Source organism: Moschus berezovskii, chromosome 17, assembly GCF_049115385.1.
Source record: "Moschus berezovskii isolate FMDL1 chromosome 17, NW_MosBer_1.0, whole genome shotgun sequence".
Lineage (NCBI taxonomy): Eukaryota > Metazoa > Chordata > Mammalia > Artiodactyla > Moschidae > Moschus > Moschus berezovskii.
Genome location: NC_142476.1, coordinates 41,439,279 through 41,464,076, shown reverse-complemented (window position 1 = coordinate 41,464,076; position 24,798 = coordinate 41,439,279). Strand labels below are relative to the sequence as shown.

The 24,798-nt window shown below is 54.6% G+C and overlaps 1 protein-coding gene across 1 annotated transcript in view; it reads right to left on the bottom strand.

The window, feature by feature from the left end:
- PRKCZ (protein kinase C zeta) overlaps positions 1-24,546 on the bottom strand; it is a 103,435-nt gene extending 78,889 nt beyond the window's left edge. The window contains exons 1-4 of the mRNA XM_055419381.2: positions 24,241-24,546; positions 19,309-19,430; positions 18,300-18,389; positions 17,844-17,894 (exon numbers count right to left, since the gene is read on the bottom strand). Of these exons, the coding sequence (XP_055275356.1) occupies positions 17,844-17,894; positions 18,300-18,389; positions 19,309-19,430; positions 24,241-24,311 (334 nt within the window). The 5' untranslated portion in view covers positions 24,312-24,546. The remainder of the gene's footprint in view (positions 1-17,843; positions 17,895-18,299; positions 18,390-19,308; positions 19,431-24,240) is intronic.
- Between the last annotated feature and the right edge of the window lie 252 nt (positions 24,547-24,798).

Here is a 24,798-nt window from a genome sequence, read left to right as displayed (position 1 = left end):
GCTGAAAGTTCCAGCACAGGAAACAAAACACCTCTCATCAAGACACGTTGTCATGCAACTTGAGGATACAGGAGGCAAAAAATCCTAGAAACCTTCAGCAGAAAAAAAATCCCACAACAATCAAACTGGCCTCTGACTTCATGATCAGACCAGAAACCAGTGGGCCATGGTAAGTCCCTTCAATGTGCCAATGGGGGCGATTCTAACACGGGCTTCCATACCCAGCTAAACTATCACCAAATGTTCCACTCAGGTAAACGCACTTCCACTCCAGGTCTCAAAAGACTTACTCTCCTTTCCCTCCAGACCCCGTTCTCAGAACGTATCTGGAGAACATCTTACCTGGAGATCAAGCCAAGAATGGGGACAGGGGGCGAGGCACAGAAAGGTCAAGGTCATTTTCCCAAATTACAGGATGAAGAATGGACCAGGGATGGAAGAGGCAGATAAAGCAGAGCAGTGGGAGATCCATGGGATGAAAGCAAAGAGAGGTCCTGGGTATGTTGTGTGGGGCCTAGGGGTGCCCAGGAGTGCTGCCCATGTACTGAAAAGATTATGGGAATATTTCAGGCAGGGCTTCCAGAAAATTCTAAGGAAGAAAATCAAGACAAGTATCAACAGCAAGAGAAACTACAAGCTGTGCAAGACAGAAAATATGACGCTGGTGGCTCTTAAACATTTACTTTAATTAAGTTGTTATTTAGTCACTAAATTATGTCTGTCTCTCTTGCGATGCCGTGGACTGTATAGCCTGCCAGGCTCCACTGTCGCTGGGATTTCCCATGCAAGAATATTGGAGTGGGTTTCCAAATCCATCTGCTGGGCATCTTCCTGACCAAGGGACTGAACCTGTATCTCCTGCATTGGTAGGCAAGTTCTTTACCACTGAGCCACCAGGGAAGCCCCATGAATAATCTACGTGAACATTTATGTCATCCACAAGACATAAACAGTCAGTGACTAAACAACCCCACTGGGGGCAGAAGGAGGGAGTGCTGTACTGCCATGTCCAGAGACACAGCAGAACAAGTAACACCTCTGACAGAAATGCAAGATTCAGAAATGTGTGCCAAGGGTGGGGAAGGGGCAGTGATACCAGTTTTCTCTCTTTAAGCCACATGGACTATTCAGCACCTTAAAATAGACGTATATAAAACTCAAAATTAAATTCAAGACGTGAAAACAATATATCATTCAAACTGTACACACGAGCACGTCCTGACCAGGACGAGATGTCCACCCTGTTTGACATGACCTCGTTCCAACCTCCTGACCACCCCATGTCAAAGAAAAGGAAACCAAGGCACAGGACAGGGGGGCCACGGGGCAGGTGACCAGGGAAGCCCTGGGGTGCTGACCCCAGTTCCCCTCACGGTGCCCACACAAAGAGATACTCCTTACTGCTGCAAATCAACTCTTCAACTTCCCAGAGAAAACACATGAAAAAGAGCAACCTTTAAAAAGACCAGACACATAAATACCAAATTAAACAATAAAACACAAATTCAGGGTCCCCCCAGCCCCAGCATCCCGTGCACAATCTCGTGTTCACCCCATAAACCATCATGGAGTAAAATGAAGATGAAGCAGCCTCCATGGCTGTCAGATCACAGCCTCTGAGATAATCTCCAAGAAGGCTGGTTAGTTGTCAACTTGGATCCTCACCCCTCCTGACCGGGGTCCTCTTGGAGGAAACAGAGACTTGCAAGCTCATGGTTCGGCAACTGGGGCTGGGGATGAGGGGATATGGAACCTGACTGGGTGCAGGCAGAATGAACAAGGTGGCCTACTCCACATTTTAGGATGATCCTAAAAATAAACCGCCACGTCCACGTGTGTGGCAGGGATTCTGCAGTGCCACCTCCTGAGTGAAAGATAACAGCCATGATTTTGGGACCAAAACAACTCGAACACTGGATGAGTAGCTGGTTCAGGTGGCTGATCTTGGACAAAGCTGTTTCTGCCCCTCACACAGAACAGCCAACTTTTATGGTCAGAGAGCCTGCCTGGTGCCCCACCCCCACCCCAGCATGAAACACACATCTGACCCTCCTGGAGCTGTAGCCCCAAGTGCTACTCACCCCCCAGAAGCAGAGGCCCAGCAGCACAAGGCATCTACCAAGGCGGGGGCCAGACCTACTGGCCCCCCACCCGAAACATGCCATTCCCAAGATCTAGGCAGGGAAATACAGAAAGGAACTGATCTCTGTTCTTAGCTGTAGACACAGTGACATGACACCTGGAAGGAGGGTCTGTCCTCCAAGGGCTGGAGTCACCAGGCTCTGGCTCCAAGGGCAGCACTCAGGACGACCCCCTCACCCTGGGTTGCCCCACAGCAGCAGGAGACAGGTGCCCCCGGGCATTAGGACGCTCAGTGGGGCTTGGGGCCTGAGCCAGGCACCTGCCAGCTGGAGCACTGAGGACAGGCTTACGACGGATGGACTGCCGTGGGCCCCGCTTCATTCTAGGGCATAGACACAGCCCCCAAACTCACTGCACAAATGTGAAAAGGGACAAGACAGGAAAATGGGGATCCTTTGAAGCAGGCTGTCTCTGTGGGGCCCCAGGCCAGCGCCTAGGGAGGGGACCTGAGGGTGGCATATGCCCAGGAGGGCTTCTCACTGCTCCGTGTGACCGAATGAACAGCAAGCAGCCTGGAGGTAAAGTCAGGAAGGTTACAGAGCTCACACTCCTTACGTAAGTGTCAGCGGCTCTCAACTTTGTGAAGGCGGTCTATCGGTGGCTGATGCAGTGGAGACAGGAATGGGGAAGCCACACAGATGGGATCAGGACACAGGTGGGCCCCGCCACAACCCCACCTGGCAGTGCCAACACAGACAGGACGGCTGTGGTTCTGGGGGGCTCACTCCTCCAACCTGTCCTCCATTCACGGCTTTGACTAAACCCAGCCGAGGCGCTGGGCCCCGAGGCCACGTCCTGGGCCCCGGGGAAGCCTGCCTGCACCAAGGGTCCCACCAGTCCTGCATGGGTAGCGCGTGATTACATGAACGGGAACAGGCCGAGACGGCCCGGAGAAACTATGACACAGCTAATTTCTGCTCCATGGCCACACACATGTGAGCAACTCCCGCTCCATCTCCCTCACCATGCACCCCTCCAGTGCATCCCAAATTCTGTGATTTATCCAAAACAAACGAGTCACCCCCACATCCCGGACTGGCTGCAGAGCGGCCAGTATTTCATGGGTCCTGCTTCTGGGGGAGGGGCGGCCCTGCTTGAACAGCCTCCCATCACCCCAGCACCATCCACATGGGGGGACCTGCTCCCCGCCAGCCTGGTGGGGGGCTGCCTCCTGCTGCTCTTTTTACAAAAACATCTTGCAAAATGGACGTCAGAAGAGCACCCACATCCCCCTGTCCCCACCAGCGACTCGCAGCCCCAGCATCCGCGTGTACCTCCCACCATGTCAGGACGAAGAAGCAGAGACCCAGCCGCACACGCTGCCAACAGCCCAGGGCTGGGTAGAAGAGCCACACTGACACAACCTGCTGTCCACGGTACTGCCGGGGCCGCGGGAGCGCAGCCGCTCTGTGGACAGGGCTCAGGGCGGGGAAACAGGTGCCGGCCACGGCCAGCCTGGGCGGCCCCATCTCGGTAGCTGCCCACACTCGGGAGGCAGCGACGCAGAGTGCAGAGCAGGCAACGCACATGCACACTTGTGCCCAGGCCCTCCGCGGAGGAGCCCAACAGCAGGACTCCCAGGAGCAAGCGAGCAGGGCCCCCGGGCCAGGGTGTTGGATGAAAACGAGGCTGCTCCGGAGCCAACCAGCCGCCAGGCCTTGGGCACACACCGTCCATCTCAGGGGGCGCATTTCCTCCCCCACCCCCGCATCGGCCGCATCCCTCGCTGGGCAGGCTCTCCTGGGGCTTGTTTTTCTAAAACCTGTCACCCCTCAGTGCTGCTCCCCCCGCGGCTCAGCTCGGAGCTGCAGCGGCCACATCCCTGCCCGGGCCAGCAGCACCAGCATGCCCGTGTCTGGAGCATCCGTGCAGCGGGGAGGCTGCAACCGGACACAACCGCTGCCTGCACGCCACCGGGTGATGTGCGTTACTCACCGGGCTTTCTTCTCCTGCCTCCTCGGCAGATTCTTTATGCTCTACGGAGCGGTGGGCGTGAAAGAAGGCATCCTCCTTCCGCGAACGCGCGGACACTGCCCTCTGCTCCCCGTGGGCCCTGACAATAGGCGGGGGGTTCACACACCAGGGCAGATGGATATTTAAAGGAAGGCTGGCCGGCCCGACCCCCGCCTCTCACATCCCTGCCTCCTCATGTCTCCAGGCCCGGGTGGTACCCGGCTCCCCAGGGAAGCTGGAGCCGGCAGCTGAGGCACCGACTAAAACATGGCCTGGATGCCGAGGAGCTGACGTCACGGGAGCACAGCGTCTCTGCGTGGAGACGGACCTCAGGAGCCGGGGCAGCAGCTCGGCCTCTGAGCCTCCCAGACGTGGCGTCTGTGGGGAACAGACCCAATGGGGCCCCAGCCTGTCGCACACCAGGCTCACTGGCTGAGTGACAGTGGCCCCCGGACTGTGGGTGACCTCTGACCTGCAGAGGCCAAGAACGGGTCCAACACAAATGCTCACAGGTCCCGAGCCCGGGGTGCCATGGCTGGAAGGAGGGGAAGAGGGAAGGCCTGGTTCTGGTCAGTGAGGTGAACCGGAACCGGGTCGGGAGGTTTCTGGGTGCTGCTGCTGCTCTGAGGGGTGGGGGTGGGGGAGCAGGAAGGACAGAGATAAGGTAACCAAGGTCCCAGAGAGATGAGTATTGGGATGACCAGCCTGGAGTCATACCCACTCCAGCCTGAGGCAAGAGGTGGGCCCCCAGCAGGTGGCCTTTGTTGTACTGGCTATAGCCAGAGCAGACCTCCAGGCCCGACAGTCACTCTGGGCTCCCCCACGTGACATCTGGTCCTTGCCAGCTTCTCCTTCCAATTCCAAAATTACTAGGGGACTCAGCTGACCTCCCTGGACCCCCAGAAGCCTGTGCTGACCCTGCCTAGACCCCCAACTGCCTGCGCTAACCTGTGCAGCCAGGCTCCACACTGGGGGCCCAAGAGGTCTGGGAAGCTTCTCCCCACAACCTCCAGGCGACACCAGGGCTGGGAAGGGGAGCGACCCTTCTGCAATGGGTTCTAGGCGGGTGGCCAGCTCAGGAGTTTACACTTATCTGTGTTCCCAGCATAGAATCTGGCTAAAGCTCTGGGTTCGAAACCTAGCTCCTTCCCTCACTCTGGCCTAAAGTCACCTGGGAGAGTTGAGTCATCAGGTGATGGCACCTGAAACTCACATGACTTCGGAAGCACCAGTGGAATAGAAGGTCCCCAGAAGACACAAGAAACTGTCCACTGATGACACCTCGTGGGGGCACAGCCCTGTTCCCCATTCACCCCCCGTTTCTGCACTGGGGCCAATTTCACACGAGTGCCCAAGACACAGACCAACACATTCATTTACTGGACCTTTACTGGAAATGTCTACATCACCCTCTGGCTATCAAACCACAAAATCACTGACCCACCACCTCTACTGGGGGCTTCAATGGGAAAAACATCTACCCCGAGTCCAAGTAAGGTGAGCTGGACATCACAGTCACCACTTTTCAGCCCACTCTCCTTCAGTCATTCCAAACATGCGGCTTTGCAGAGCTCTAGAAAACCCAAGCAGAACTGGGGGACTGTTCATTTTAATGGCAGCCTATTTTAGATGGAAAAGTAGCTTTTCTAGATTGCAGATAACTTGAGACAAAGCTGAATGAAACTGGACTTTTAATAAAGCAATACACACACATGTAAATACCAGGGAATAACAGGCATCAGTTACCTTGGAAGGATTCAGTGGTAACCAGTCCAGCCCTGCCAGCTTGACCCCCTATCCTGAGTGCCCCCTGAGCCCCCCACCCAGGCTGGGTCTGGCTCATGCCCTCTCATCTGAGGATGCTGGGTGGCCTTGAGCACACAACGACAGGGCAACTTGCTCCCCCCGACCCACCAGCAGGGGCAGGGGAGGCAGAGAGCTGACCTCACCAGGTACTCAGCCAATTCTCGGAGCCCTTCTAGCTCTCATTGCTCACACGGTATCCGAGGGGGTGGTCACTCCAGACCCTTTCCACAGCAGGTGGAGCTGAGGCACAGAAAGCCACCCCCACCTGCCCAGAGCCGGGGTTTGGCCCCAACAGCACAGAAGCACCCCCTTTTGCAGTCTCACAAACATACCTGCATCCACAGAACTGACCCCTACTTGGCTGGGTGGGTTGTGGCCATGGGAGACGTGCCTCAGCATGGCCTCTCCTGCACGGCTCTGCTCCTGGGTGGGTGTCCACCATGGCTGGGAAGCACATGAAGCTTCAGAGCCAGAGAAGAAACAGACAGCAGTTCTGGGCCCACCAGGTGGGGACATGAGTAAGAGGGGTGGGCCCCAGCATGAGCCCCATCCTCCCCCACAGCCCCTGGCAAGGCCACCCGTTCCTCTGCACCCCACTATGGCTCCTGCGGCCGTGCTGACCCCACTAGCCTCCACCTGGCCCCACTCCACAGTCACAACTCCTCTGGGTTTCTGGAGGAACCTGCCCAGGTGAGCCCAAGTGAATGTCCCTTCAGTTCCCCCTCCACAGGCTAACTGGCATGTACCTTCTTTAACACCTTGGGCTGTGAAAGCTTCCTTATGGTTGGACTAGAAAAGGGAATGGCTTGGGGCCCAGATGCAGGGACAGCAAGGCAGGCCTGTCACCTCCTCAACCTCACTGATGAGGGGCTAGAGGGCTTTGAAAGCCCCAAAGGCTGGGACTCCTGACAGGCCAGGAAGCCCAGCTCAGTCCTGGGCCACGGGGGCTGGCAGGGGCACAGCGGTGGGCTGGCAGGGGCACAGCTGTGGGCAAAGCCAGGGGTCAAACAGCCCCTGACCCCCTCAGACTGCACCTCCAGACCAGAGGGGTAGGGCTGGACAGGGTCCTGGCTCCTCAGGGTCTGACCAATACAGTATCCTTGCTCTGGGCACCAGTCCCACAGGCCAGCCACCCAGGTGACAAGCAGGGTCCTCTGCAGGGCTGCCTGTCTCCAGGGAGGAGGCCGGAGAGGGGCCATCCTACACCAGCCAGTCAACCCGCCATCCACGGTCGCCTCCTCACTTGAACGCATGGACAGGGTGGGGCCAAGGACACGAAGCACTCAAGCTGCCAGTGCCTGGTTCCCATGGCCTCGAGGGACACCCCCAGCTTTAAGACGGGCTGCAGTGCCACACACCCCCAGGTTCAGCTTTTCTCTGAGACCATTAAGGACTGAGAAGTCCTCCTTTCTGCACCCCTTCCCAGGGGGTTACCTGAGTGTCCAGTGTCCATGGCTAGCTCCATGTGACAGGGCCTCTGGCATGACTCCTCCTCCAGGAAGCCTTCCTGGAGCCAACGCTCACCACCCATAGAGAAATCCTCAAGTTGACAGAAAGGGCCTCTTTACTGCATCTATTCTGCTTTGTAAGTGCCCCCAGCTGTCCTTCAAGATACACTGAATGACTGCTCACTCCACAGAGGTGTCAGCGCTCTCACAACCATGTCTGATTCACAGCCCCATGACCCCGTTTTATGGGTAACAGTGGGTCTAGCATCTGCTCACTGGTGGAGCCCCGGCCACCACCTAGACACTTGCCTGATTCCCAGCCACACATATGCAGCCCATACCAGGGAGGCCACTCCACCCCACCCCCAGGCTGGAGTCAGGTCCCTAGAAAGAGGCCCTATGGAGGAAGGGCTGGCAGGAGTGGCCGATGGGGGTCCAGTCACATTGTGGGGAGTGTGGCTGGATGTCAAGGACAGCGGCCATCAGAGGGGCCAATGGGGCAGTGGGCAGCAGGACCCCAGTGTCCCTGGAAGTGGGGCTGAAGGCCTCAGCCATGCTTATCCCCTGCTGGGCCTGCTCCCTGCTGGAGGACCCAAAGTCTGTGCACAAGTGGCCAGCACAGGCAATGGGAAAATATTAAACAGATCTGACCATATTTAACACAACAATCAAACATAAACGTCTCCCTGTGAGCAGAGGCAGGATGACGCACATGACAGAGGAGCCCCCCCACTGACCAGCGCAGGACAGACAATGCACAGAGGGGCTGACACAAGCCTGCTGGGGACCATGAAGTCACAAAGACCCTCTGTGCTGCAGCCACCCCTGCACAGAGCCAGAAGGTGGCGCCCCCAGGCCCCTGCACTGCCACGTCATTCCTGGGCTCCAACAAGCCACCCAGAGCCACCACTGGCAGGGGTTCCACCTGGCCCAGGGATGTCACCGGCCAGCTCACCTCTCCCCACATAGACCCAGGCCACCAACCACCAAGACCCTCTTATCCTGTGAGGCGCCCAACCCCAAAAGCCCCAGAAGCGTGCTTCCACTTGGTGGCAGGGAGCCGCCCAGCCCCTAGCTGCCACACCAGGGAGCATGGCTCTCTGGATGAGCCAATGGCCTGTTCACCTCCAATGCCTGTACCCCCCAGGCAACACAGGGCTCTACTCACCCAGGAACTGGATGGGAGCCAGACCCCTTTAAAGTGGGCACCTCACGGGCTCTGATGACAGTTTATTCTTATGATGCTTCTACAGACTCGAAAAATTCTTTGTGCTGTGGCCAGAACAAAATTACCAATTCAGTGTTTCAAAAACCTATAATCTCTGCATGAATGTCCACAATACCCGAGATGCAACCCAAATGTCCGTCAATGAGTGAATGGATACATAAGATATGACAAAACACCCAGCGGAATACTACTCAGCCATAAGAAGCAATGACGGTGCAGTCAGACAGGAAACAAATGATGAGATCAAGGGCTTGAACAACACAACAGGCCAAAGAGACATGGTGGACACACACACAGAACCGACCCCAACATCAGGACACATGTCCTCAGGTACACAGGGACGTTCTCCAGGTCAGACCATGGCCACACAGTAAGTCTCAATTAAGTTTTAAAGGACAGATATCATACAACTATCTTTTCCAACCACAGCAGAATCAAGTTAGAAATTAACAACAGAAAAAAAACCTGGAAAATTCACAAATGTGTGGAAATCAAACAACACATTCAAACAACCAATGGATCAAAGAAGAAATCACAAGGGAAATAAGAAAATACTCAGAGACAAAAACACAGTATACCAAAACCCAAAGGATACAGAGAAAGCGAAGCTAGGTGGGAAACTGACAGCTATAAATGCTTTCTTTTAAAAGCAAGAAAGATCTTAGATCAACAGTCTAACTATACAGCTTAAGATCTGAAACTTTGTTGTTGTTCAGTGGCTAAGCTGAGTCTGACTTTTTGCAACTCCATAGACTGCAGCGTGCCAGGCTTCCCTGTCCTTCATCATCTCCCAGTTAGCAGAAGGAAATAATAAAGATCAGAGCAGAGATAAACAAGAGAATAGAAAAACAAAGGAAAATCAGTGAAACCATTTTTGTTGAAAAGATCAACAAAACTGATCACCTTTCAGCTAGATGGAAAAAGGCTCAAATTACTAAAATCAGAAATGAAAGTGGGAACATTACTACTGATTTCACAGAAATAAAAAGGACTGTAAGGGAGCACTGTAAACAATTATATACCAACAAACTGGATAAGTGAAGTGAAGTGAAGTCGCTCAGTCGTGTCCGACTCTTTGCGACCCCGTGGACTGTAGCCTACCACGCTCCTCTGTCCATGGGATTTTCCAGGCAAGAGTACTGGAGTGGGTTGCCATTTCCTTCTCCCGAGGATCTTCCCAACCCAGGGATTGAACCTGGGTCTCCCGAATTGTAGGCAGACACTTTACCATCTGAGCCACCACGGAAGTCCATGACAAACTGGATAACTGAGACGAAATGCACAAATTCTTTGTTTCCTAGAAACATAGAACCTACCAAGATCAAATCACTAAGAAACAGACAATCTGAATAGACCTGTAACCAGTCAGATTAGTTGCTGGGCCGACTCACTGGAAAAGACCCTGATGCTGAGAAAGATTGAGGGTAGGAAGAGAAGAGGATGACAGAGGATGAGATGGTTGGATGTCATCACTGACTCAATGAACAGGAGGAGTTTGAGCAAACTCCAGGAGACTGAAGGAGAAGGAAGCCTGGCGTGCTGCAGTCCATGGGGTTGCAAAGAGTTGGACACAACTGAGCAACTGAACAAGAACAAATAACTAGTAAGGTGAATCAGTAATTTAAAAAAAATAATTATCTCCTGACAAAGGACAGTCCTAGACCTGAGAGCTACGCTGGTGAATTCTACCAAACATTTAAAGAAAAACTAACACTAATCTTCCTTTTCCAAAAAACTTCAGAGGAAGGAACACTTCCTAACTTATTCCAGAAGGTGGATTTACCCTAATGCTACAGTCAGACAAAGACACTACAAGAAAAAGAAAACAATGGACCAATATGCCTTATGAAAAATCCTCAACAAAATACTAGCAAACCAAATCCAGCAGCATATTAAAAGAACTATACACCATGACCAAGTCAGATTTATTCCTGGAATAAAAAGATGAACAATCAATGCGACAAACCACATTAATAGAACAAAGGGGAAAAAATGATCATTTCAATTGATGCAGAAAAGGCACTGACAAAGCTGAAAATCCTTTCATGATAAAAATATTCAACAAACTAGGAACAGCAGGTACCCGATCTGGTTTTTTCTCATACTACCAATTCTGACACCATCTACCTGCAGGCAGCGGCAGATCCCATACATTAAGGGCTCAGTTCTACAAGACTGCCTTCCAACCCAACTACAGACACCAACTGCCAGTCCAGGCTAATGCCTGGGCTTCTGACCCACATGATCAGTTCAATTCAGTTGCTCAGTTGTGTCCAACTCTTTGCGACCCCATGGACTGCAGCACGCCAGGTTTCTCTGTCCATCACCAACTCCCAAAGCTTGCTCAAATTCATGTCCATCGAGTCGGTGATGCCATCCAACCATCTCATCCTCTGTCATCCCCTTCTCCTCCTGCCTTCAATCTTTCCCAGCATCGGGGTATTTTCCAATGAGTCAGTTCTTCGCATCAGGTAGCCAAAGTATTGAAGCTTTGGCATCAATCCTTCCAATGAATACTCAAGACTTATTTCCTTTAGGATTGACTGGTTTGATCTCCTTGCAGTCCAAGGGCCTCTCAAGAGTCTTCACTACAGTTGACAAGCATCAGTTCTTCGTTGCTCAGCTTTCTTTATGGTCTAACTTTCACATACATACATGACAACTGGAAAAACCATACATTTGACGAGATGAACCTTTGTCAGCAAAGCAACATCTCTGCTTTTTAATATGCTGTCTAGGTTTGACCCACAGGCTACAGGCTCACAACCCCCTCCTCAATTCAATTAATTTGCTAGAGCAGAGCACAGAACTCAGATTAATTCAGGAACAGCCAGAAGCAAGATGCACCAGGGAGGTGTGAGGCTCTCCAGGAGTCACTCCCCACAAATCTCCATGTGGTCACCGACTAGAGAGCCTCGGCACCCCATCCTTTTGGGGTTTTATGGAGGCTTCATCACAGAGGCACAATAGATTAAATCACTGGCCACCAGAGATTAGTTCAACCTGCCCCCTGCCTCTCCCTGGAGGTCAGGTTCCAACCCTCTAATCTCTGGGTGTTCCCAGTGACCAGCCCCATCCTGAGGCTATCAGGGGCTCTACCCAGAATCAACTGCTAATGAATGACAAGACACACCTATCACTCAGGAGATTCCAAGGGTTTCAGGAGCTCCCTGCCATAAACCAGGGAGGAGGACCATAAACACTTTTCATACCACAGGAAGAAACCACCTCAACACAAGAAAAACTATACGCAAAAAATCCATAGGAAACACCACACTCAATGGAGAGAGGCTGAAAGCTTTTCCTACAAGAACAAGACAGGGATGCCCAGCATCACCATTTCTATTCAACAAAGTACTAGAGGTTCTAACAGAGCAATTAGGCAAGAAAAAGAGATAAAAAGCATTATCAACTGAAAAGTAAAATTATCTCTCTTCACATATAAAATAGAAACCCCTAAAATTCCAATGTTAGAACTAATAAACAAATTCACCAAAACAGCTTAACAGCTTGTCACAACTAGAGAAAAGCCCATCAGCAATGAAGACCCATCACAGACAAAAATAAAATTTTTAAAAAAGAATAAAATACTTAACAATATTATCTAACAAGGAGGTGATAGACTTGTACACTGAAAACTATAAGACAGTGCTGAAAGAAATTAAATGACATAAATAAGCAGAAAGAGATCTCATGTCTACGGACCAGAAGATTTAATATTGTTGAGACATCAATAAAGTGTTAGTTGCTCAGTCATGTCCAACTCTTTGTGACCTCATGGACTATAACCTGCCAGGCTCCTTTGTCCACAGGATTCTCTAGGCAGGAATACTGGAATGGGTTGCCATTTCCTCCTCCAGAGGATCTTCCCCACTCAGAGATCAAACCAGGGTCTCCTGCATTGCAGGTGGATTCTTTACAGTCTGAGCCATCAAGGAAGTCCCAATACTACTTACAGTAATCTAAAGAGTCAGTGTACTCCCCACCAAAATCCCAATTTTTTGCAGAAAAACATCCTAAAATTCATATGGTATCACAAGGGATCCAGAATAGCCAAAAAAATCTTGAAGAAGAACAAAGCTGGAAGATGAATATTCTCTGGTTTCAAATATTACTGCAAAGCTCCAATACTCTGGCCACCTCATGCGACGAGTTGACTCACTGGAAAAGACTCTGATGCTGGGAAAGATTGGGGGCGGGAGGAGAAGGGGACGACAGAGAGTGAGATGGCTGGATGGCATCACCGACTCAATGGACATGAGTTTGAGTGAACTCTGGGAGTTGGTGATGGACAGGGAGGCCTGGCGTGCTGTGATTCATGGGGTCGCAAAGAGTTGGACACCACTGAGCGACTGAACTGAACTGAACTGACAGTGATCTAAACTGTGGTGCTGCATACAGACAAGACATATGAACCAATGGGCCAGAAGAGAAAGCCCAGAAATAAACCCTCACAAGTTTGGTCAAATGATTTCCAACAAGGGCGCCAGGACCATTCAATGGGGAATGGACAGTCTTTTCAACAAGTGGTGCTGGGAAAACTGGACGTACACAGGTAACAGAACAAAGCCAGAGCTTTATCTAGCATCATGTGCAAAAATCAACTCAAAATGTACCAAGGACCCTAAGGAGAAAACAAAGGACCAAAGCCTCCCCACAGGGGATTTGGCAATGGTTTCTCGGAAGGAAAGCTGTGAGAAACCTAGACAGCATATTAAAAAACACAGACATCACTTTACTGACCAAGGTCCATATAGTCAAAGCTCTGGTTTTCCAGTAGTCATGCACAGATGTGAGAGTTGGACCATAAAGAAGGCTGAGCACCAAAGAATTGATACTTTTGAACTGTGGTGCTGGAGAAGACTCTTGAGAGTCCCCTGGACAGCAAGGAGATCAAATCAGTCAAAACTCAAGGAAATCAACACTAAATGTTCATTGGAAGGACTGAAGCTAAAGCTCCAGTACTTCAGCCATCTGATGCAAAGAACTGACTCATTAGAAAAGACCCTGATGCTGGGAAAAATTGAGGGCAGGAGGAAAGGAGGTGAAAGAGAATGAGATGGTTGGATAGCATCACAGATTCAAGGGACATGAGTTTGAGCACACTCCGGGAGATAGTGAAGGACAGGGAAGTCTGGTGTGCCTCAGTCCATGGGGCTGCAAAGAGTCCAACACAACTTATCGACTGAACAACAACAGCAAACCAGGCAACAAAAGAAGAAACTGGAGTTCATGAAAAGTTTATAATTTTGTCACCACAAATGAAGTAGGGAAAAAACCAGAATGTGAGAAAATACTTGCAAATTGTGTATCTGACATGCTGAGTAGGTAGAGAACTTCTAACACTCAACAACAAAACAACCCAGTTCAAAGTGGGCAAAAATCTTGAGTAGACATTTCTCCAAAGAAATGGCCAACAAGAACTAAAAAGATGCTGAATATCACTGACCCTTAGGGAAACAAAAATCAAAACCACAATGAGATACCACCTAACATCCATCAGGAAGGGTACCCTCAACAAAACAGAAAACAACAAGCACTGGGGAGGAATTATGCTGGTGGTCCAGTGGCTAAGACTTCACGATCCCAACGCAGGAGGCCCAGATTCCATCTCCCGTCAGGGAACTGGATCCCACATACCGCAGCAAAGGGGTTGCACACCCCAACTATAAAAAGAGAGCCCATGTTGCACAAGGAAGGTCTCAAGGGCAGCAATGAAGATCTGGCACAGCCCAGAGAAACCAGTGTCAGAAACAGGAGATGAGCCCTGGTGGAAACAGGAGGCAAGGAGAGCCACTGAGCACAGTACCGGTGGAATGGAAGACGGTGCTGCCACCGCAGACAACAGCACAGCAGTTGCTCAAAAAATGAAAAACAGAACCAGCAGTGCTGCTGTTCAGTCGCTAAGTCACGTCCGACTCTTTGCGACCCCGTGGAGCAGAGCACACCAGGCTTCCCTGTCCTTCACCATCTCCCAGAGTTAGGTCAAACTCATGTCCATTGAGTCAGTGATGCCATCCAACCATCTCATCCTCTAACCTAGCAATTCCATTTGTGCATATATACCCAAAAGAACTGAGAGCAGAGTCTCAAGGAGATATTTGCACACCTGTGTTCACAGCAGCGTTATTCAGAGTAGCTAAAACACGAAGTAACCCAGATGTCCATGATCAGATGACCGATAAACAGAAAGCAGTCTGTCCATACAACGGAATATGTCTCAGCATTAAAAAGTGAGGAGAATTTGACACCTGCTCCAGCACAAATAAACCCTGAGGACACGATGCTGAATGAAACAAGCCAGACACAAAAGAAAAAAACTCCTATGTGTTTCCACTTCTAGGAGCTCCCTGGAGTCAAAAATCGTAGAAACAGAGAGTGGGAGGGTGGGGGCCAGGGGCTGGGAGTTGGGTGAGGAGTGTGTGTTTCATGGGGACAGAGCATCGGTTTGGGAGATGAAAGTTCTGGAGATGATAGTGGGGATGGCTGCACAACAGTGTGAATTTAGTTAATATCAACAAACTGTATACTGTTAAGATGGTGAATTTACATGTATTTCATCATAGGAATGAAGTTCTGATACGTGTTACAACATGGATGAACTTCAGAAATATCACGCTGAGTGAAAGAAGCCATCACAAAAGACCACATGTCGTACATCCCGTTCCAGGCAATGTCTACACAGGGTGACTCCATAGAGATGGCGCAGTCTGCTGACCATCATGGGGTGCACACTGGAGCTGTGACTGCTCGTGGGCTCAAGTTTTCCTTCCCGAACGTGTTTCAGAAGCAGGCAGAGGTGGTGGACTTACTAAATGCCACTGAATTTGTTCAAAGTGGTTAAAATAGTAAGTCTTATGTTAGGTGTGCTTTACACAATTTTTTAAAAACCCGAGAGAACTGATTAAATTCAGGCTTTGGACATGCACAGAAGGGGCTTTGCTGCCAGGAACACAGGCCTGGCAGGTGTGACGCGGCCCTTCCGGTCGAATGTGCCCAGGCGCCCCTGCAGCTGCATCTCTGCAGCATGTCCTCCTCCAGCCACGGCTTGTCACACCCATCAGCCCTCCACATGGGGTCCTGACCCAGATCAAGGCTGCCATTGATCCCACCAGCCTGATCCTTCTCACTGGCCACGGCCTTGGCAGTGAACACAGATGCAGGTGCTAGAATCACACCTGTAGCTGGGCCATGGTGGGACCAGTGCGAGTCGTTCTGACTGCCTGAGGGGACCAGTGTGGGCCATCCTGACTGCCCAAGAGCAGCATCACAAGGGAGCCCGACGAGCAGAACATGGAGGAAATGCCAACTCTCACTCTCTGTCCACTTTCCTCTCCGCCCACCCCCCCACCCCATCCCCCGCAGCACTGCTGGAATGTTCCAACAACACTGAGGGGCCTGGAGCCTCAGAGCCGCCCTGGGTGAGCATCTCAAGGACCTTCTGGCGAGCAGAGACGGCACCACATTCCCCGAATTCCCACACAGGGACATGGCCCTGCCCACACGTTATCCCATGTCAGCCTCCAGCAGAGACCCCGTGACTCCAGGAAGTCACCAGGGTGCTTGAGTGCAGCCCCCACTGCCATCCCCTATGTGAGACCTCGGAAGGGGCGGCATCCACATGACGATCAAGACAGGAGGGCACCAAGGCGGGAACAGAAAGGGCAGACTTGAGCACTCAGGCAGCACAGCCAGGGCCCTGGGCTAAGCCAACGGCTGGCTCCTGCCTTGGGTATGCTGAGACACAGAGGTGCTGGGTGTCCCTTGTGCCCCGAGCCAGCTCTGGCTGCTGGAGACGGCTCTGGGCAGTGAGCCAGCCTGTCACTGTGGCTAAGAGTTGCCCACAGAGCACAGTGGAAGGGAACTCGTCTCCAACAGGAACATCTCTCTCATTTTACCTTTCCGTGTGTCTGAAAACACAGGTGAGCACTCCCAAATGTGATGCTGCCCCTTCTAGGAGACATGGGCACCCGGGCAGGAGGTCAGGCGGGGGCAGTCACATGGGGATGAGGACCCCAAAGCCCCTGTGCAGCCCATCCATCCATGAGCCCCCCACGAACAGGCTCCTCTCTGGCCACCCACCCCACCCCACAAGGTCCTGCTTTGACCATATCCTTGCAGGTTCAAGTATACTCACAGCAAAACTGCACATGCGCACAGGTGCCTCCCATCAGCCCCTCCCATTCTAGCTGGAAAGTCTCACCTAAAGGACTTGTTACTGCCCCCAACCCCCACTTCTCAGGGATTCTCCCAGGCCTCAGAATCTCCAGGTCCCCCCACCCCCGCTGCCGCCTCTAGCTTTATTTACCATAGTCTGACACCAGCTGGGACGTCCTGGGGCTCCTCACATTGCCCCGCCTCAAACTGCCCCTCAGGTCCACCCCCACGACCACCACTGGGGCAGCACCTCTTGCCAGTCTCTGGGCTGCTCCGGCCTCTTCAGGCTGCCTGCTCCCCTCTGCCAGGATTCCACAAATCAAGATTCCAGCCTTGCTGGTTTCCAGCCTTGCTGGTACACCTTCAGGGTCCCCGGTTCTCCTTGTGGGACCCCGGGCCAGCCTTGTTCACCGGCCACTCCGATCCTCGGTCTCAACGACCCCCAAACCTCTCTTCAGCCCTGATTTCTCCCCTAAATACAGGACTCACACACACAAGGGCCCACTGAACATCTCTGGGTGCACACAAACTCAGCCCGGCCGCTGCTGGAATCTGCTCCCACCCTTGCGGCACTGCTGCACCCAGAGTCCACCCAGGACCCCTGCCAGGAAAGGGGCTGAGCTAAGTCCCCTGGCACCACAGCATGCCCTCAGCCCAATGCCAGGGGCCAAGCACAGTCCTGTAGGCTTCTCTGTGCTCCAGTCAGTATAGACTACCCCTGGGACCTCACCATCAACCCACAGACCCTCCGCGAAGGAGAATGGGACCAGTATGAGTCGGGACAGACACACGGGAGCAGCATCCAGCCATCCCAGCCAGGGTCCTGCCTGCCTGGGGAGTTCAGGGTGTTTCCGGGATGTTTCCTCATGGCACCGCTGGCCAAGCCGACACCCTGTCCAATGGTGGCACTGGTGCCTGAACACAGTCAGCCAAAGGCAGGGGCACCAGTGAGAACCCCTTGTGAGGCCACACCAGCTGCCCACTCTGCCCTCACACACTTCACGAGGAGCACTGAACCCCAGGCCACCTGGCTCCCATCCTCCCCTCCCTGGCATAACAGACACGCCAACCCACAACCAGGACATGCATCACAGGAGGACGGTACTCACTGTCTTCTCCAGGACAGGGCATGCCTGGCTCCTTGGGGATGCTGGGGAAAACTGCATGCAGAAAGAGCCAAAGAGAGAGTGAAGGTCAGTGACCACCATGGCCTCGCAAGGAGCCCTGCACTGAGTCTGACTGCCCATGGAGCCCCATGGCCTGCTCTTGCCAGATGATTATTATGGCAAAATCTTGGAAACCCTGCACACGGATGGGGAGTGAGGGCCAACCACCAGAACCCAGGCTTCCGTGTCCAGTGAGAGGACACCTTACTGACTCCTGACAAGTAAGAGCGGTTTTTATCTGGGATAATAAGACCTAAGAGCAACCAAATTGCTTCCTGTTCCACATTCTTAAATCCTCTGCATCCTAAGATCTTAAACCTTGATCTGTGTGGCTTCCGGTCTAACAAAGCGCCCAAGTGCCCAGCCCCATCCCTAGGCCACCCACTGGCCGGCACTGACCGTGAAGGGTGAGCCCTTCGTCCTTGTGCTGACAGGACAGGCGGAAGGCCTCCTCCAGCTCCATCTGGGAGGACACAGTGCAGGGGTCACCTAGGCGGACAGAGACACAGCTGAGGCCACTGCAGGCCCAGGGCAAAGGGGTTCAAGGTGGTGGGCACCCAACTTTGGGAGGGCAAAGTGTTGCTGCTGGTGACCAGCCGCCCAGGGCAGAGGTGGCCGATCCCAGAGCAAATCACCCCCCCCAACCCAAAGGCCCAGGTCAGAACCAATAAGCCCCAGAATGGCAATGAATTCACCCACAGCTCCACATGGGGTGCCAAGCCGGGCAGGTTTCCTGGCCTGGGAGAGAATGAGCACCCTTTCTATCCAGTCCTAGACCGGAAGGAAGGGCTCCTTGTCTACTGAGGCTGGAGAGGAGCAGAGATGCTTGGACAATCAGAGCAAGGACAACGTGGCCTGGCTTCAGAGGGAAGGGGCGTGGCCAGAGGTCTGCCTGCCCTCACCCTCCCCTACTCCCATGTCCAGGCTGAGAGCTGCTGGGCAGGCTCTCCTGAACTGTCTTCCAAACCCTCCACTATCTCAGACGTGTGTCTGGCTACAGGAAAGGAGGGAGGGAGAGGAAAAGAGAGGTGGACCTTAGGGCGCTGGCCACCCTCCCCTCCCCATTTCCCTGAGAAACCACAGCTCAGCTAGCAAATCACCCACCAGAAAAACCCGGAACATGAGGAAGGGGGTCAGGAAGGTCAAGACCCACACAAGGTGGGGGGGACTCCTGCAGCCTCTCCCCAGGGCCCAGCACCAGAGCTGGCCTTGCGGGGCGACGGCCGCCCCCAAGGGACCCTCATTCCCACCCCCTAGTCCCTCAGTGACCTGCCACAGCCTCTTCCCCAGAAACAGGAAGCTAGTTAATTTGAATCAGCCTAATCCCAGGGCTGTCCACCTCCCCAGGGAAGGGGCCGCACCCAGGGTTAGAGAACCACTGCCCGACCACCATACCCCCCAGGCCCACCTTCACTGTCCACCCACTTAAGGGTGAGCGGGTGGCCCGGGTGCAGCTGGCACATCTCCCGCACCTCTGCGCAGAGCTCGTCGAAGGTGGTGGCGGAGTCCAGGCTGGTGATGAGGAGGTCCCTGGGCGGAGAGGACACACAGGTCTCACCAGGGAGCACGTTTAAGTCACATGAGATACTGATGACCAACTAACCAAGTTGTTGATCAAATATAGGAAATTGTGTTGTCCCCAAGGGTATGACAGCTCCCCCCCTACCCTGGAACCACTGCCCACAGGCCATGTGAATTATGAGTGCCCTGGTGCAGAAACACACATCCCGGCACCTGAACTTGCCTCCGAGGGGCCGAACGACAGGGTAAGGGGACCCAGGAGGGGTGGGCGCAGCTGGACAGACTGTTCAGTTCAAACCCAAAGGCCTCATTCAGTTCAGTTCAGTTCACTCACTCAGTCATGTCCGACTCTTTGCTACCCCATGAATCACAGCACGCCAGGCTTCCCTGTCCATCACCAACTCCCGGAGTTCACTCAAAATTACATCCATTGAGTCGGTGATGCCATCCAGTCATCTCATTCTCTGTCGTCCCCGTCTCCTCCTGCCCCCAATCCCTCCCAGCATCAGAGTCTTTTCCAGTGAGTCAACTCTTCGCATGAGATGGCCAAAGTATTGGAGCTTCAGCTTTAGCATCAGTCCTTCCAATGAACACCCAGGACTGATCTCCTTTAGAATGGACTGGTTGGATCTCCTTGCAGTCCAAGGGACTCTCAAGAGTCTTCTCCAACACCACAGTTCAAAAGCATCAATTCTTCGGCGATCAGCTTTCTTCTCAGTCCAACTCTCACATCCATATGTGACCACTGGAAAAACCACAGCCTTGACTAGACGGACCTTTGTTGGCAAAGTAACGTCTCTGCTTTTTAATATGCTATCTAGGTTGGTCATAACTTTCCTTCCAAGGAGTAAGCGTCTTTTAATTTCATGGCTGCAATTGGCATCCGTAGTGATTTTGGAGCCCAAAAAAATAAAGTCTGACACTGTTTCCACTGTGTCCCCATCTACTTCCCATTACATCATCCCACTACCTCGATGGTGCCAACAGGGCCACATGGTATCCAGGGTGTGGGGCCTTTGAGAGGTGGGAAGTGGTGGGAGGTATGGGGAGGGGGGATAACTTATTACCCCAATGCCACAGCCTCTTGAAATCCTAAAGGGACCATTCGACAACTGCCTTTGGTAGTGTCACAACATAATTCCAGAGCCAGTTTGTTGGGAAAACCAAGTCCCAGAATGCCACTGTCTTATATATCTTTTCATCCACACTTGGGATGTAAAAGCTGGATGGTTGAAGACAGCCCAGGGATTCACGGTCAGCCTTTGAGAATGGCCCTTAGAGGTAAGGTAAGTCAGCACCAGGGAACACTTGACTCCCTAGGACAGGGAGGGAGGGGTGTTCACCCCACACACACACACACTGTCCCCACATCACCTACCACCCAAAGCAGGGCTGGTACTGACATGGGTAAACGTACATCTGCTGAGACTCTGAGCAGGAATCACACAGGATACACTGAAGTTAGGGGGAAGTTTACCCATATCTGACACCACAAGGGTGGGAGCCTCTGAAAAAAGTTTTGAAACACCCCCAACAAGAGAAACACAGGGTCCACTGAGCATTAACACCACTGGCTTCTGAATTCCGTCAAACGCATGTTGACAGAGCATCTCGGTCCACCAGGTAACAGACCCAGGGACACCAGGATCCAGGACCCATCTGCTGGGTGCTCATGGCAGCCCATGTCCAGCCCATGGCTCACTCCCGAGGGGGTGTGGGAACACAGTTGGAACCCACCCCATCTGCTCAGACCCCAGGGCCCCAAGCTCACCACAGCCTGTGGCATCTTGGCAAATGGGGAGACTGAGGCATAGAGGGGTCTCACGGCTCATCAGTGGGGGCCCCAGAGACCAAGCCCTCCCACGCCCACCACGCTGCTCAGACCTCGCACCTGTGCCAACCGGCACACCCATCAGTCCCCCTGCCTCGGGGAGCTCTGGAACTGAGTTTGCCACCCATCGCCTGATCTGTCCCTGCCCCACCACCCTTTCCCACAGTTCTACCCCCAGGTGGCAGTTAGTCCCCCTGCCTGGTGCTTCAGGGCTTAGAGGTCAGATGGATAGCTCCCCAGTGGTTTGGAGGCAACCAACACCAGGCTGGAGCCCTGAGCTCTGAGCTCATCACCCAGTGACAGCACTTTAGCTCTTCCCTCCACCACACAACCTGAGCACAGCAGGGAAAGGTCATCCCACTCCCTGACCAGACCTCTGACCACCACCCCAAGCATCACCCCAAACTGGAAATAGGCAGCCTCTCTGAGCAAACAGCTCAGACAGAGCCCTGGGCAGGGGCGGCACCTATGGGGCCACCCAAGCCTCACGTGCAGCCCAGGCTTTGAGTTCTGGAAACCAGGCTTGAGCTGGAGAGAAGAAGATCCAGCCAGGTCGTTTCTGCGATCTCAGAAAACCAGGCAGAGCAGGGTCTCCAAACCCAGCACACATCACCCGTAAACCCCCCAAAACACAGGACACCCCTGAGACTCCAGTGACCACACCCTCCAAAGGCCCACTGGCGAGGGGGTGACCCTAATCTCAAGCCTCTGGAGGGCTTGGGGAGGAGAGGGGATGGGAAAGGGTGATTGCAGAAGCCATTTCGGGGAGGGGGCCTGAAGACCCCTATTTTTAACAATAGTGTCTCCAGTGTATCTGACCCTCAGCTCCCGGCCTGGGTGCTTAAACAGAACAGGGCCACAGGGCAGGGACAAACTTTCACTTGGACCTCAGGGTTTGGATTAAGTGAGTGAGGATTCTGGTGGACACTTTCTGGAGCCTGCATCAGGTCTACCATCCCTGAGGACTAAGTTTCCCAACCCAGGCGACAGTGCAGAGCCTTGAGGAAGAGCACTGGGAGGAGAGAGGAGCTCAGACAGGGAAGGGACAGTCAGCCTGGGGCAGAAACGAGAAGGGTGAACGCAGAAGGAGGGAGGAGGCATAAAGAGGTGGGAGCCTCAGTGGGGAGGAAAGAAGAGGAACGAAGAGGGGGAGGGGAGAAAAGGAGGGGGCTGGGGCAGAGAGAGGAAGGGGCGCAGGTTGGAAGGGGAAGAAGAGGGAAGAGTGCAGGGTGTGGCCTCATCTCCAGGAAACCAGACTCAACAGGTCACGTTTCCCAAGGTAACCAAAGTGCTCTCCAGGGGCCCAAGCTTGAAGTGGGTGGGGAGGGGCAGCTAAACAGGCTGCTCGGCCAGCACTCCCAGGGACTCCTAGAGCACTGCCGGGACACTGGCCGAGTCCACCTCTCCCTCCCCTCCCTGGGCGCAGTGCCGACTGGAACTCGTCCCTGGGTGGAGGGCTGGGGGTCTGGTTCCCACCTGCCCTTGGCCTCTCAGGGTGTGGACTTCCTCTGGCTAAGGATCGGCTCTGATTTTCATAGTCAGTCACTAGTTGCTCAATCCCACGGTTCCGGACAGGAAAGAGGACTGTCTGATGTGTGACTGCCACCCCTCCCTCTCGGACAAGCCGAGGCCCGAGGCTGGGACCCAGCTGACACCTCACCAGCCTGCGGTCCACCTTGACAGGCCAGAAGATACGACCCCTCAACCTCTTCAGGTGGGATGGCCAGTCATCCCCCACCAACAAATCCTTATTCTCTAGGGTACCGCCACCAATTCCCCTCCCACCACTCCACCCCCACGCTCCCAAGGTGGTCAGGCTGAGGACAGCAGAGAGGGCAGGCACAACCTGACCGACACCCGAATGAGGTGTGTTCTCCAGGTCAAGAGCTGGGGTTCCCCAGGCCCTACAGCACAACTATGAAGTTGAACTGCAGGTGCCGTTCAGCTTCCCCACCCCCCAACCCCGCAGAGGCGACCCTGGAGGCAGCCGCCGGATTTGGGGGCTCTTGGAGACCAACAGGAGCAGAAAGCTGCAACAGCCAGATAGCCTCATTCTCCTCCAGTCTCTGCACTCACAGCGCTGCCGGCCGCAGCCTCCTCCAACCCCACCAGGGCTGTCCAGCGGCCAAGAATCCAGCGAGCGCCGGGGCCGGTCCAGGGGTCTGGCCACTGACCCCTATGGACGCCGGTTCGCCCCATTTCACAGGGAGGCAGGTCAAATCAAGAGCACCGAGTGCGGACGGTCGCAGGGCCCTAGGTCCTCCAGGTGCCCTCCATTCACGCGACCCCTACGGCTCAACGCATCTGCCCTTCTCCCGCACGTGAAGTGGTCTTAAACTGAGACATCTGGTCGGATAAATTGGGAAAAGTTTAGAAAACCTCAGCTTTTAAAACCTGCCAGCAGTCTTCACAATTTGACGAAAACTTTCTTCCTTACAGGTTGTGGCCTTAACATACTGGCCAACTTCCCAGGGAGAATGTCAACACGGGGCCCGGGGACGCGGAGAGTCTCAAGGTGCCCGTCTTCCGCGCCACGGACCCCTCCGGCCAAGTTCCAGCCCCGGACAATCCCGTCGGAGCGGGGAGAGACCCGCTGACCCGAGAGGCAGTGGCGCTCGGAGCTGGCCGGCGACTCCGCGCCGGGGTCAGGGCGGGAGGGCGGGTGCAGGCTGACCCAGCCCTGTCCGCAAGCTTTCCCGTCTGTGAAGTACAAATAAGGCCGGTGCGCCCGCATCGCCCGGGGCAGTCTCTAAGCGCTGGCGCGTCCAAAGCTCCTGGGACCCCCTGGGCCCGGAGGGGCCTCGCTGTCCCCGCCCTCCCGTCCCACCGCCCGCTGCCCCCAAACCTCGGCCTCCCGAAGCGGAGGCGGCACAGTCCCCGACGGCCAGCGTGGTCGCTTCCTGCGCCCGGCTCTGCACTCGGCCGCGCCGTCTCGACGCGCACGCCCCCCGCCCCGGCCGAGCCCCGCCGTCGGGCGCTAGCGCTCACCCGCTGTAGTGCGCCTTTAGGCGGACGCGGCCGCCGCTCCCGTCCATCTTGGGGCCCGTCCTGCTGGGCATTGCGCGCTCCGCCGGTCGCCGTCAGCGCCGCGCCCCGGACGCTCGGGCCATGGCACGGGGCCCCGGCGGCCGAGCCGGGCCGCAGGTGGGGCCGACGGCGGAACGCGGAAGGAGCGCGCGGCGCACGGACCGAGGGACTCGGGTCCAGCCAACTCTAGAAACTTGGCGGCGGGCGGGGCGGGGAGGGGCGGGGGCGCGGTCGGCGGGCGCGCGCGGGGGGCGCGCACGGAGTCCAGCGTCAGGCCTCGCGGGGGCGGGGGGTGTCCGAACATGGCCGACCCGAGGCCCCGCCGGCGGCCAATCGGCGGGGCGGGCGGTCCCGGAGCGGGGGCGGTGGCACCTGCGGCCAATGAGGGCGAGGCGGGGCCGCCACCTGGGCCAATCCCCGGGGGACCCCGCAGCTGCGGCCCAATGGCGGGGCGCGGGGCGGACTACCTGTAGGGCGGGGTGCGGCCCCACCTGCGGCCAATGGGAGCGCGCGTGGCCC